Raw genomic sequence first — 12,567 nt, 5'->3', positions numbered from 1 at the left:
TTAAAAATCCAGGAGTCTCTTGCCAAAAGATCACTAACAATTGCACAGTTGAACTCCCCTTATCTCATATTAGAATGCTGAGACAATTTTTTTGGTGTTTTTATGGATATAGAGTAGAGAGGAGCAGATTAAGGCTAAAATTTGCTAATGACTTTAATTTTTGAAACATTTCTTATTAAAATATATTTTTCATATTTGTTGAAATCCAGGTGGCCTGTTGGTTTTTTATGCTTCATTCTCACTTTTTCATCTATTATTGGATCTGAAAATAAAACTACTTCCAGGGCTTTTTTACAAGGCAAGAAATTATTTTTTTTTCAACTGTGTCACTACTAACAACTAAGGGATTCTTCCCTTTTTCGGCAGTGGTGAGGACAAGATTGATGAAATTGGTGCTTTCACTTATTAAAGATGTGGGTCATTACTTTAAAGCCCAGGGTTACACAGTATTTTTAAACTATGATATCAGTCTCTATCTTAAAACCATCTTAATTCTTTCTTCTAAGCAGCTCTTAGATTCCCTAAGTTTTTTTTTAATTGTAGAAAATATTAAGGTAAAAATTTACCATTATGAGATGGTTAGATAGCATCACCGACTCAATGAACACGCTTCTGAGCAAACTCCAGGGAATAGTGAAGGGACAGGGAAGCCTGGCGTGCTGCAGTCCATAGGGTCACAAAGAGTCAGACACGACTTAGCAACTGAACAACAACAACAAACGATACAGTTCAATACTTTAATGTCACATAAGAATAAAACACAGACATCAAAGTTTCATAACATGTAACACAGAACAATGTGAAAGATGTTTAAATTTTAGGAACAGAGTACAGAGTCCTTTCCTTTTTGGCCTTAGGCTTTACCGTTTCATTGCTTTACATTCCTGAAATCCTCCGTTCCTGGGACTTTCAGCTGTAGGCTCAACGTTATGGGGAAGGGGAGAGTCAGTTTCAGGAAAGAAACGTGCTGATTTTCAGCTTGCACTTTACCTCCAACACATGTATTTAACCACATACGAGAAATTCTGAGGAAGAATCAAAACATGGAAAGCTTCTTACCAGAATTGATGAAGTCTTAGCCTTTACTCCCTTGGTTGTCTGTCAGTTGAACACTGACATTCCAGGTTGTTCTTGCTTTCAGAGTACATCCAAGCCATCATGGTGATGGAGGAGTCTGTCCAGCATGTTGTCATGACAGCCATCCAGGAGGTACGTGGACCTTTGTGCTTACAGTTCGTGAGGAATTAAAGGAGCAAACCTGAGTTTGAGTATCTGAGTTAGAAATTTTAGAGAGATTCTCCTACTCAGTTCTCCTACTCAGTTTCTGAGAATCTTTTCTTTATACTTATGCTATGGCTTATCTTATTTTTATTTAAATGGTAAACATTCCTCTTGTGGGTATAGATATTCGGTAACTATTCTTAATTTTGTTTAATACACGGATGAATTAGGAATAGTAGACTGACTGATTCTTAAAGCCATTTTAAGTAGTATCTGTCTTAACCAGCAGACTGCCTCACACCTAAGTACTGGTCTCTTGTTAGAAGAAAATCGGTCTTCAACTCCTGCCAGACTCAAAGCAATTTTTAGATGAATATTTATTTGCAACTGTAGGAGAGGAAAAATGGTATTTTCCTCTACCCTTCCAAGTTGTCTGCTGGGGCCTCTAAAAAACAACAACAAAAGCAGATTAACAACAGAGAAGCATACAAACATATTCAATAGAAGTTTTACACAACACAGGAAGCTTTGTGACGAAATGAAGGCTGAAGGAGTGTTTCAGCCTGCATGGATCTGATGAAGAGTGGAGAGTCTTGTGGGAAAATGTGACAGAGTGGAAAAAGGGCAGCAACGGGTCCTGGGGTTCAGGTTCCTCTTGCATCCCTGTGACCTTGGAGGCATGGATACGCCTCTCCTCTGACATCGGGAGGGCACCTCTCCCGAGAGGAGCTTGAGGAAGGTCAGGAAATCTTTTCTGGCCCCATTCTTTCTCACATTGCTTCAGCTTGAAATAGTCAACAGGCCAAGGTGCATATTTTGGGGCAGCATGTCCTTAACTCCATCAGATGTCAAACACAGAACTATAGTATTGAAAATGGAATATAGATTAATAACTGGTGGATCTTAGGAGGGGAGAAATTTTTAATCATAAAAATAATGGGAGAAACCTTTAAGGGAACTGTAGAATGTAAGTAAGTAACTAACAGGAAAAAAATACAGACAAACATGAGAAATGCTAAATGCAAATTAAGTATCTTCTGTTCAATCCAACCAACTGTGAATGCAGAGGTTCCCACTCACCCTCAGATTTGATCATTTGCTGGAATGACTTGTAGAACTCAGTGATAATGACTTTATCATTAATTGAACGAAATTTCCAGCACACACACCCCCCCCCCGGAAGTCAGGTTGATACCAAGTGGCTCAAAGCCCCAACCCTCTAATACGTGGGGACAGAGGTCAGCCAGTCCTTATTATTACACAGGACCTTACTACAAAGCAAAGCTTTTAACAGAGGATCGGTTTGACAGTCTAGCACTGATCAGAGTAGGAGGGTAAGACGCAGGGTTGTGAGTGTTCAGATAACACAGCGATGGTCACCAAAGCGAGATGTGAGTCTGAATTGCTCTTAAGTGGTCTCGGGTTGGCTCTGTCGGCATCAGGAGCCCAGCTCTGCAGCTCCTGGTCTGCCATCCCTAACATGGGATTCCAGCCCTGTGGTCTGCCGTGCTGGCTTGTGCTCCAGTCCTCACATCACATCCTGCCCAGCAGGCACGGCCAAGGAAGGTTCTCCACTTCCTTTTAGAAAACGTCTAGGAAGTCTCACGCTTGTTATCCAGCTGTGTCTCGCGTTGGCGCTCGGGGAAGCTGGAGAGTGTGTTCTTTATTCCAGGCAGTCACGGGACCCAGCCAGAACGTGAGGGCTCTGTTACTAAGCAAAAACAGGAAGAAATAATAAGGGGGCTGCTCACTGTCCTGCCTGCCTGTGGCTGATCCTGTAATCCCACCGTTAGGAATTTATCCTGAGGAGGTCTGCAGTACAAAGGTAGACAGCGATAATAGTAATAGCAAGTGTGTATCCACACCTGCTCTGCACTGGTGCTCAGTAAACACGCCACGTCTGTTAATACTAACTCGCTTAACAGTCACTGCAGCTGCAATGAATGCTACCGAAGTGTGCGCATAACAGTCGTTCAAATGACAGCTTTTATTTTACCACAGATATTTTACCACAATTTTAAAAAAGTTACATCTCATCCTTTGAAGTATGTACTGTCACTGTCCCCATTTTAGAAAAGAGGAGACAGAGGCCTCGACAGTGTGAGCAACCAGCTCAGGTTCACACCAGAAGCAGCGGCAGAGTTAGAACTTGGATCACACAGAGCCCACGCCGTAAGGCTGCGATGTGTCACCTTAGGGCCTGTTCATTCAGCCTTACTTTCTAGGACTGAAACACTAGAAATAACCTCACTGCCCAGCAATAGGGGAATGAACAAATGAAGTATGATACAACCATATGTTGGCATTCTATGTAAGCATTAAAGCCTATTTTTTAAGAAGTAATGACGTGGGACAAGTTTATAACATATTAGGTTAAAAAAGGTAGGATACAGAACGTGCAAGCAGTATAATCCCATTTTTGTTAAATAATAAAAATTAAGATGTGTGAAAACTAACTTTCCGAAATGTTAACTATCTCCACATGGTTGGATGTATTCTATTCTGCATTCTTGTATTTTTCTATAATAAAAGGTGTATCTTTCATCAGGTTTTTCTTTTTCATTGAAATCTGTAACTGAGTGATTTTCATTCTCTGAATCTATCCCAAGGAATTATTTAAAAATTCAGACCAAGATTGGGCACAACTTTACCAGCCTATTTTATATGAACAAAAATGTGAAAATAGTGTTATTTCCATTGGCAAGAAGGTGTTTACATCATAGCACCTCCACTGCATGGTTTATTATGTAGCTGATAAAAATTTGTCACCAAAAAAAATATCTTCCAACAAAGGGAAAACATTTAAAGTGTCAAGTGAACAAAGCAGTGTATGAAAAGGTATGTACAGCTGGATATTCGGATGATATGTCTGTTCTGTGCGTACCCATTTTGTTCACTGAGCAGATACCCATTGAGTGTTCACGATGCAGCAGGGACAATAGAAGCCTGCTGGTGGGTACAGCTGTGAAAAGGTAGACGGGATCTCTTGTCACACAGAGCACGAATCTAAAGGAAGAGCTGGTTAGACAAGGAGTTCAGACACCTCCAGAGTGTTCAGAGTGAAAATCGCCATCATGGGGAAAAGTCACTCAGTATGGGGACAGAGAGGAGGGCTTACTAGAGAACGTGGCATCTCAGCTGAGCCCTGGGGGGAGGAGACAAGCTGCAGTCTGGGGGGCGGAGGGGGTGGGACGGTGCAGGTGGGGACACAGGAGCTGTGAACCTGGCTAAAGATACAGTACCTTTTATTATAGAGAAATAGACTGCAGAAGAGAAAGCCTCCAGCCGTTCGGAGACTGTTAACATTCTGGAAAGTTTGCTTTCACTCAGCAGAAGCAGGAGGTGGCGGGGGCCGGAGGTGAGGCAGGAGCCCTAAAATCAATAGGATGTTGAACGAGTTGGAATTTTGGAAACCAGTGAATAGACTTTCAAGGAGAAAATACAGTGAAGTCTGTATCTGAGAAACTCTAGGCAATGAGAAGGATGGATTGGAGGAAACCACGGCCAGAAAAAGGAGAGCAGGTGAGACCTTAGTCATTGTCGGGTGAGACGGATGGGAGCCCGAACTGGGTTACAGGTTCGGGTCGAGTGTGGGCAGACTGAATGCTGTCAGAGCTTTAGTCAGTAGGCCTGGTGACTGGTGAGGCCGTGCAGGAGGACCTGATGGCTGGACAGACCTGTGGAGTTGAAGAAGGAGTTTTGTAAGATGATTGTTTGTCTTTATTCAGGTGCTACTGATCGCAATTTCTTTTTTTTTTCCCTATTGTGGTAAAATACACATAACTATACACTTCGCCGTTTTCAAGGTTATTTTGTAGCACGTCTCAATACTTAGTTCCTTTTTGTGGCTGAATGGTAGTCCATGGTGTGGGTGGACCATGTTGTGTTTAAGCATTGTCAGTAGACACTTGAGTTGTTGCCACCTTTTGGGTGTTGTGAGTAGCGCTGCTGTGAATGTGTGTAAGGGGTTTTTTTGTTGGGTTTGTTTTTTTGAGCACCGGTTTTTAATTCTTTTGAGTATCTACGCAGAACCTGAATTGCTGGTCCATGTGGTGATCCTGTGTATACAACTTTTTGAGGAAGTGCCAGTGTGCTTCCCACGGGTGCTGGCACCGTTGTCCGTCCCCCCAGCAGTGCCCCAGGATTCTGAGTCCTTTCCCCCATCATCGACCTTTGTAACCGTCCACCTTCGGAGCGGATGGGAGGTGTTTTCTCGCTGTGGCTTATTTGTATTTCCCGCTAGGCTAGTGATGTTGAGCATCTCTTCATGTGTTTCCTGGCCATGTTATACTGTCTTCTTTGGAGAAATGTGAGTGGTAGTCAGATACATAATAGTCCTTCAGTTCTTTAAACGCTAATAGGAAGAAGCCGCAGGAGAGAGCTGGGGAGAGGTTGGGATGACACGAGGATGGTGAGTGGTGCATGGTCTGTGAGAAGCTGGGAAGAGACAGGGTTGAGAGCGTTAAGTGGAGGGATCAGCCTTGGTTGGGAAGAACAGCTCTTGCATTTTAACCAGATTGAAGGAGGAAGGGTGGGCATGAATGCTGCCAATTCTGCCGGAAACTGAGGAATTTCTTACCTGGGGGCAAAGTCTGGTCATAAAGAGTCCAGAGAGTTGGTGAGGTTTGAGAAGCAGGAACGGTTTGGAATAGTCTCTAATGGAATAAAGAGGCTGCTGATGGGGAAGCATAGCTGTACTTTGGGGCAACTTTGAAAGCCTAGCTGACCCTGGAAACTGTACGTCATGTTTTGTGGTTTAAAAAATATTTTGACTCTCTCAGTACTTAGCGGTCAGGGTTGACGGCCAGAAGAGAAAGGTGGTTGGATTGGTTTTGGATTGAGATTTTCCCTGGGGGAAGGTACTAAGGTAAGAGAATTGATTATATTAAAACCAAATAATAGACCACGAAGCCTAGGCCAGAGAGAGAAGGTAACTGATTAAACAGATGCTGAACTGTGTCAGCCGACGTCAGAGTGAGGAGATTGCCAAAGGGGAGGCGGCAAAAGACTAAACTCTTGGCAGCCACAACAGTGACGTTCACCTAGAGTCTGAGCAAAGTGAGGCGGGAAGTGACTGCCGGAGTGACGGCCCCGAGTGAAAGCCAGAGGGCCTGGGAGGGAGGCGCAGGCAGACCCCCTGGCTGTGAGTGACCTGGAGGAGGCGGTGCTGGGGGTGGGATGCCGGCGGGCGCCGTAACAGTGGGGACGGGAAGGAGACTGCAGGAAAACTCTTCCACTCCTCACCCACCCCACCGCCACCCTGAGTCAGATCCCTCGCCTCACCCACCCCACCGCCGCCCTAAATCAGAGCCCTCACAGCCCTTACCACTGAGCTGTCTTCCTTACCTGAGCCATGTGTGGCCTGTGGCACAGGCGGCTTCTTACATAGGGCAGAATTACAGAAGTGGTTGTTTCTGGATGGTAGAATAATGGATTTATTTTTGTATTTTTTTTCTGAATTTCATCCTCTCTGTGTTGGGTTTTTTTCCCCCCAATTGGAAGGAAATTCTTTTGATCCTGTTTTTATTAATATTCTTACAATGAAAGTATAAAAAAAATTGAAACCAGTATTCTTTTATACTTCCTGAGATTTTTTTTTCCCCCTACTTATACTAAGGGACTTTGACTCTTCTCATGACACGATTAGAGAGCAGTGGTTCTCAAACCTCAGTGTGCGTCCTGGGCCCTAACCCCAGAGTCTCTGATTCAGTAAATCTGAGCCAGGGACCCAAGAATGTGCGTTTCTGACAAGCTCCTAGGATGCTGGTGGTGTTGGTGTGGGGGCCTCACTTGGAGAACCACCGATACAGAGAAGAAGGCGCAGCTGAGCCGCGCAGCTCTGTAAAGAGCGGGATGAAGGCTGAGGTGACAAGATCTCTCAGTAAGATGTCCCCACCTTTCTAATCGTCCCTCTCTTGTCCTTTTTATAGAACATAAGACGGGAAACAGGAGAAAATGGGGACATTTTTTGTCTGCCCCCAACTCTTGTCACAGTCAGAATTTTACCCTTTCTCCCCAAACCCTCACACACCCCGTGGATCGTCTCTGTGAGCGGCCCTAGGGTGGGAGGGGCTGAGTGTAGATCGGTGTGTGCACGCGCGTCACCTCTGAACGTCAGCAGTTCATTTGGGCTGACACTGATCTGACCCACATTTATTCTTCGGAAATAGTTACCTAGCAGTGCTATTTTTTTTGTACTGAAAACTCAATGTTTTAAAATATTTAGCCACATTTCAACTTAAAGGCTTGTCTTTTTCATGGTGAGGATAGGTAATACTTGATTCTCATGACTGGCCCCGCCCTGAAGTTGCACACATAAGATTTTAAGTGAAGGCTAATCCTGCAGCGAAACAAAGCTTTGAAGTATAAGAAAATGTTCCTTTTACATTTGTGTTTTTCATTGTGATTTTTACAATTCTGCAGCAGCCAGGCATCCATGTTTGTTGTTGTAAGTGTATTATGTCAAATGTCATTTTTGTCTTCTGGTTGTAATCATTTAAATCTTGATTTCAGCTGATGAGTAAAGAGTCCCCTGTGTCTGCTGGGAATGATGCCTATGTTGACCTTGATCGCCAGGTACCTGGTCTTGCATTGTTTCTATCTGTGCAGAGGTTGAAGGGTAAACTTTAGATGTTAATGAAAAGGGTGTTTCAGCTTTTGAAATATATTGATGTGATTCTTTATTTTTTACCTAAAATTCAAGAATTACAGTCACTTTTTTTTAAAAGCCACTTTACTAATGGATAGTAAACATTTGTTAATAAAGTTTGTAATTTGTAACTAACATAATTAATTAAATAAATTAACTTCTTTAATTTACTATATTTTGTGTTTTTTAGTCATGGTTTTTCTTTTTCTGTTAGTGATATCTTTCTGTATGCCACATTTAAGAAAACAGATGCAGTCCTGGAACATGGCATGCCTTTAGTCCTACGATTTATTTATAATGCAAAAGATATTTTGCCTTTTATTTCATGTTACTCTTCAATTGAAAAAGTTTCTTCTAAAAAAAAAAAAAGAAAAAGTTTCTTCTTCCTTCATCTTTGAGAAGATGTGAACAGTCTGTCAGAAGATATTTAAATGCGCTAAGGAGCTACTATATTTTTTTAAGGAACTCTGCAATATATTCTTACGGTTTTTAACAGAAAAGTTGATTTGTAATTTTAATTACTGCTTTTTAATAAAATGTTGTTACATTGTCAGTTGCTGTATTCTGCTCTTCTGGGACATCTGTTCCAGATGAATAGAAATCTTTGTGTTCTTTGTCTTCTCTCATTTCTTCCCCGTGGTTTCTAGATGCTTTGCAGGAAAATCTTTGGGTATGCTATAATTTTAGCCCAAATTGTAATTTGTCTTTTCCTTACTCTGTGGCATCTGAGTTTAAACTTGTTACCTTGAATACACTTTTTACTTTTCTATCCATTATGCAGAGATTTGATCACATGAAGTGAAAAGCCAATATAATTTTATTTTCATCAATTTTTTTCTTCTAAAAAGTCAATTAACTTTAATGTTTTCATGCGTTGCTAACTTAAAGTTTATCATAGTAATGGGACCCAGCTCACGACTGTTTGGTTTGTGCTGAGAATCAGGATAATAAAAACCTTTCATTTTGAAACTGATATACAAAATTAACACAGAGGTTTAATATGATTGAACATTTGTGTGGAAATACAGTAGCTATTTAACAGTTGAACCCCTGTTCTAGCACATATAGATTTTACCAAAGTAAAATTTCTCAGTTATTACAGAATCAAAACATTACCAAGAACCAGGTAGCTCAGACAAGAAAAGATATATAAGAGAACCAAATTCCAAGTTCAGAAAAAACAAAGCTTAGGACTAAAAGATATTCAAAGTTAGAAGTGGCTTCTTAACAACAGAAATTTGGTCTAAATCATTTCCAAACAATGTGAAGTTTATTTATAAATTTCCAGATTTGTTCATTGAACATGTATCAAGCATCGAAAAAAAAAGAAATGTCTTCTTTTGAGTCATGCAGAAGGGTTCTTGATTTCTGCTGTCCCCAGAAAGAGAAGGGAGTTCTGTACCGTACATGTGTGGTTACAGGCTGTTGCCACGTAGGATTCCAGTGCTGACTGTAGCTCTTTGTTTCTACCCAGCTGAAGAAAACTTCAGAAGAACTAAATGAAGCTTTGTCGGCCAAGGAAGAAATTGCTCAAAGGTGCCATGAGTTGGATCTGCAGGTAAGAGGGCTGTTCCCGGACCACCTGTCTGAAATGTCCTGCTGGTGGTTCAGTTTGACTATAACACAGCCTAATTAGAGAAGAAAAATCCTGGGAAAAGAGTGCAGACCTAGCAAAGATCAGAGTTTTCCTTCCTTCTCACAACTCCATTAAATTTACGATAAATGAATTAAAATGGGATAAGCCCACAAGAAGAGAAAGAGGAGGGGGACCAGTGCTCAGGAGACTGGGGGAGATTTTTGAAAGTCCTGATTTTTGTAGTATTTGCCAGTTTCCATGGTATACACACTCCCAGTGACCAGTACCAGTTACTGATGGTTTAACAGTCGGCTCACCTGTCTGCTGAATATTTAACAAGCAGCTCGGTTATAGCCAGCAATAGCACACCACATTTGTTATCCACTTCTGAAGGCCAAAGACAGTTGGGAAGAGTGCTGAATGGCCTAAGAGGAGTAAAGAATGCAGTGACCACGAACTCTTATAAAGGGGGATGGGGACTTCCCTGGTGTTCCAATAGGTAAGAATCTGCCTGCCAACCCAGGGGGTGTGGGTTTGATCCCTGGCCCCGGAAGGTTCCACGTGCTGTGGGCAGCTAAGCCTGTGCCCCGCAACTACTGAGTCCGCACTCTAGAGCCTGAGGGCCGTAGTTGCTGAGCCTGGGCACCTGCAGCCCATGCTCTGCAATAAGAAGGCCGTGCACCCCAACTCGAGAGTAGCACCCACTTGCTGCAGCTAGTATGCCCAAGCGCAACAAAAGAGACCCAGTGCCACCAAAAGTAAAAATAGTTTTCAAAATAATGACAAAGAGGGAGGGGGCTGCTGTAGGCAAACCCCAGAGAACCGCAGGGAGCCTCCCCACTCCCACTCCCACCTGGTAGAAGGCTGCAGCAAGATGCGACAGGGTGTCCTGTAGGAGAGCGCCCCCACCACCCGTCACCCGCTGCAGACACCCTGACCCGAAGCCGGCTTGCGATCGGAGAGTTCTCTTCTAAAGAGTTAAGCAAACAGAAGTATGGGAGGATAGACCCAGTGTTAGTATCACAGGGTTAGGCCCTTTTCATTTTGACCTTTCCGGGTTCTCTAATTTACAGAAAGCATGTGAGGAAAAATGCATAGCAAAAAAGAGAACAGGAAGGTGAGCAGGAAACTAGCCCTCGAGGAAGTGGAGAAACTGGGATAGCAGAAAAGTTTTCTCTTTGATCATTTAATGTTCCTGTGAAACTGGCGAAGGTGCTGCATCTCTAAAGTAAGGACAAGATGCTGTTTTAAAAAGAAAAAAGTCAGAGATCAAGAAACACTTGAAGTGAAGTATTAGTTGCTCAGTCATGTCTGATGCTTTGTGACCCCATGGACTGTAGTCCACCAGACTTTTCTTTCCATGGGGTTCTCCAGGCAAGAATACTGGAGTGGTGTGCCATTTCCTACTCCAGGGGGTCTTCCTGACCCAGAAATTAAACTCAGGTCTCCTGCATCACAGGCAGATTCTTTCCCGTTTGAGCCACCAGGGAAGCCCCTCAGACTGAGAGGAACACTTAAGTAAATTAAAAATATAATTGTCAAAATAAAAATCCAGTAGAATAGTTAAAAATGAAGTTGAAGAAATCTTTCAGAAATAAAAAGGGAATAAGAAATAAAATGTATTTGTCTTGGATTTACAACAAAACCAGAGGGGAGGAGAGAGTGGATGAGGTCCAGATGGTGCATAATTGGCCACATATTGATCCTTGCTAAAGCTGGGTAGTAGGTACTCAGTTCATGATATTTTCTGCTAGAAGCATTTTAGTTTGAAGGCATTAATAGTTGGTCGTTGCTTTGGATGCAGATAGAATTGTGATGAGAGCACACTTGTTGGGTTATATAGTAAATAATATCTAGTCATAATGTAAGTGCCCTTGGAGAAGGAAATGACCACCCACTCCAGTATTCTTGCCTGGGAAATCGCGTGGACAGAGGAGCCTGGTGGGCTACAGTCCGTGGGGTCACAGAGAGTCGGACACGACCGAGTGACTGAGCATGCACGCAGTGTAAGCGCTGTTAATTGCTTTTCATATTTTAAAATTTAGCTGTGCATAAATTATTCACAATAATAAGATTGGTTGTTTTTACGAGCAGAATGTAAGTATTGTCCTCGGTAGTGTAACATTCAGTCGTGCGCTGGGATTGGCCCTCTGTCTCATGAGTGAAGTGGAGGCACAGGCTGGCTCGTGGCTCGGTGTGTTGTCTGTGGGGCTTTTGTGTTGCAGAGTCGGGGCTGAGGACCCCCGGCGAGACCTGTGGCTCTGAAAGGCTGAGCTGTTCACAACTTGTATTCTGGCCTGGAGAATTCCATGAACCATATATAGTCCACGGGGGTCACAAAGAGTCAGACACGACTGAGCGACTTTCACGAACTGATTTGCAATGTTGTACGGCAGAAACCAACACAACATTGTCAAGCAGTTATCCTCCGATTAAAGTGAATACATAAATAAAAAGAGATTAGTGACGAAGAAATGAGTTTTTAGGATTTAAAACCTTAAATATTTATTTTAAAAAGAATAAAAGAGCAGAAATAGACCCATGGTATAGAGTTGAGCTGTTGCTCTATTGTGAGAAAACACTCGTGTGTTTATGGAAATCTGACAAGATAGCTGGCGTTCAGACTCATTTGTTTATTCAACAGACACTGAGCACCCACTCCAGACCTTCCACTGGTCTGTAGCTGCTGTGGATACAGTGAAGTTGAGGGAAACACAGAAATGGGTAAAACACCCCTGTCCCCCGGCGCTGACATGCGTATGAAGAAGGCAGACAACTAACAGAACAAGAATACAGCCTGTCGTGTGCTGATACGGGCTCTAGAGAGAGGGAGACTCGGGGGACAGGGTGGGAAGAATCTGTTCTGATGGGTCGTCAGCAAAGCCTGCCAGCGGAGGCAGCGAGTTTGTCAGGTCCTAAGGACGTGGAGGAGCTGGCCTCCCAGCCTTCCCCGGAGGAGCGTCCAGATCAGCGCGCCGGGAGGCGGGGGTGTGACTGGGGTCTCTGAGGGACTCGGCGATGAGGACGGCAGGAGTGGAGCGGGAGAGGGGACCCGTCCGCAGAGGCCAGACGGGCCTTGGGAAAGGCTCAGTAAACAGGAAGCCATTGCAGGCTTGCGAGC

General features: G+C 43.2%; 1 protein-coding gene across 12 annotated transcripts in view; it reads left to right on the top strand.

The window, feature by feature from the left end:
• HOOK3 (hook microtubule tethering protein 3) overlaps positions 1-12,567 on the top strand; it is a 93,848-nt gene that overhangs the window by 29,168 nt on the left and 52,113 nt on the right. For all 12 annotated transcript variants that reach the window (XR_014061883.1, XR_014061882.1, XR_014061884.1 and 9 more), the window contains exons 6-8: positions 1,142-1,209; positions 7,735-7,797; positions 9,345-9,428. Coding sequence is in view for 9 of the 12 variants with exons in the window: in XM_081519091.1 (XP_081375217.1) it covers positions 1,142-1,209; positions 7,735-7,797; positions 9,345-9,428 (215 nt within the window). In the remaining 3 variants the exon portion in view is untranslated. The remainder of the gene's footprint in view (positions 1-1,141; positions 1,210-7,734; positions 7,798-9,344; positions 9,429-12,567) is intronic.

This window comes from Giraffa tippelskirchi, chromosome 8 (assembly GCF_054371585.1).
Source record: "Giraffa tippelskirchi isolate mGirTip1 chromosome 8, T2T-mGirTip1v1.2.pri, whole genome shotgun sequence".
NCBI lineage: Eukaryota > Metazoa > Chordata > Mammalia > Artiodactyla > Giraffidae > Giraffa > Giraffa tippelskirchi.
The sequence above is the reverse complement of the archived record's forward strand: the minus strand, read 5'-3'. Positions and strand labels throughout refer to the sequence as shown.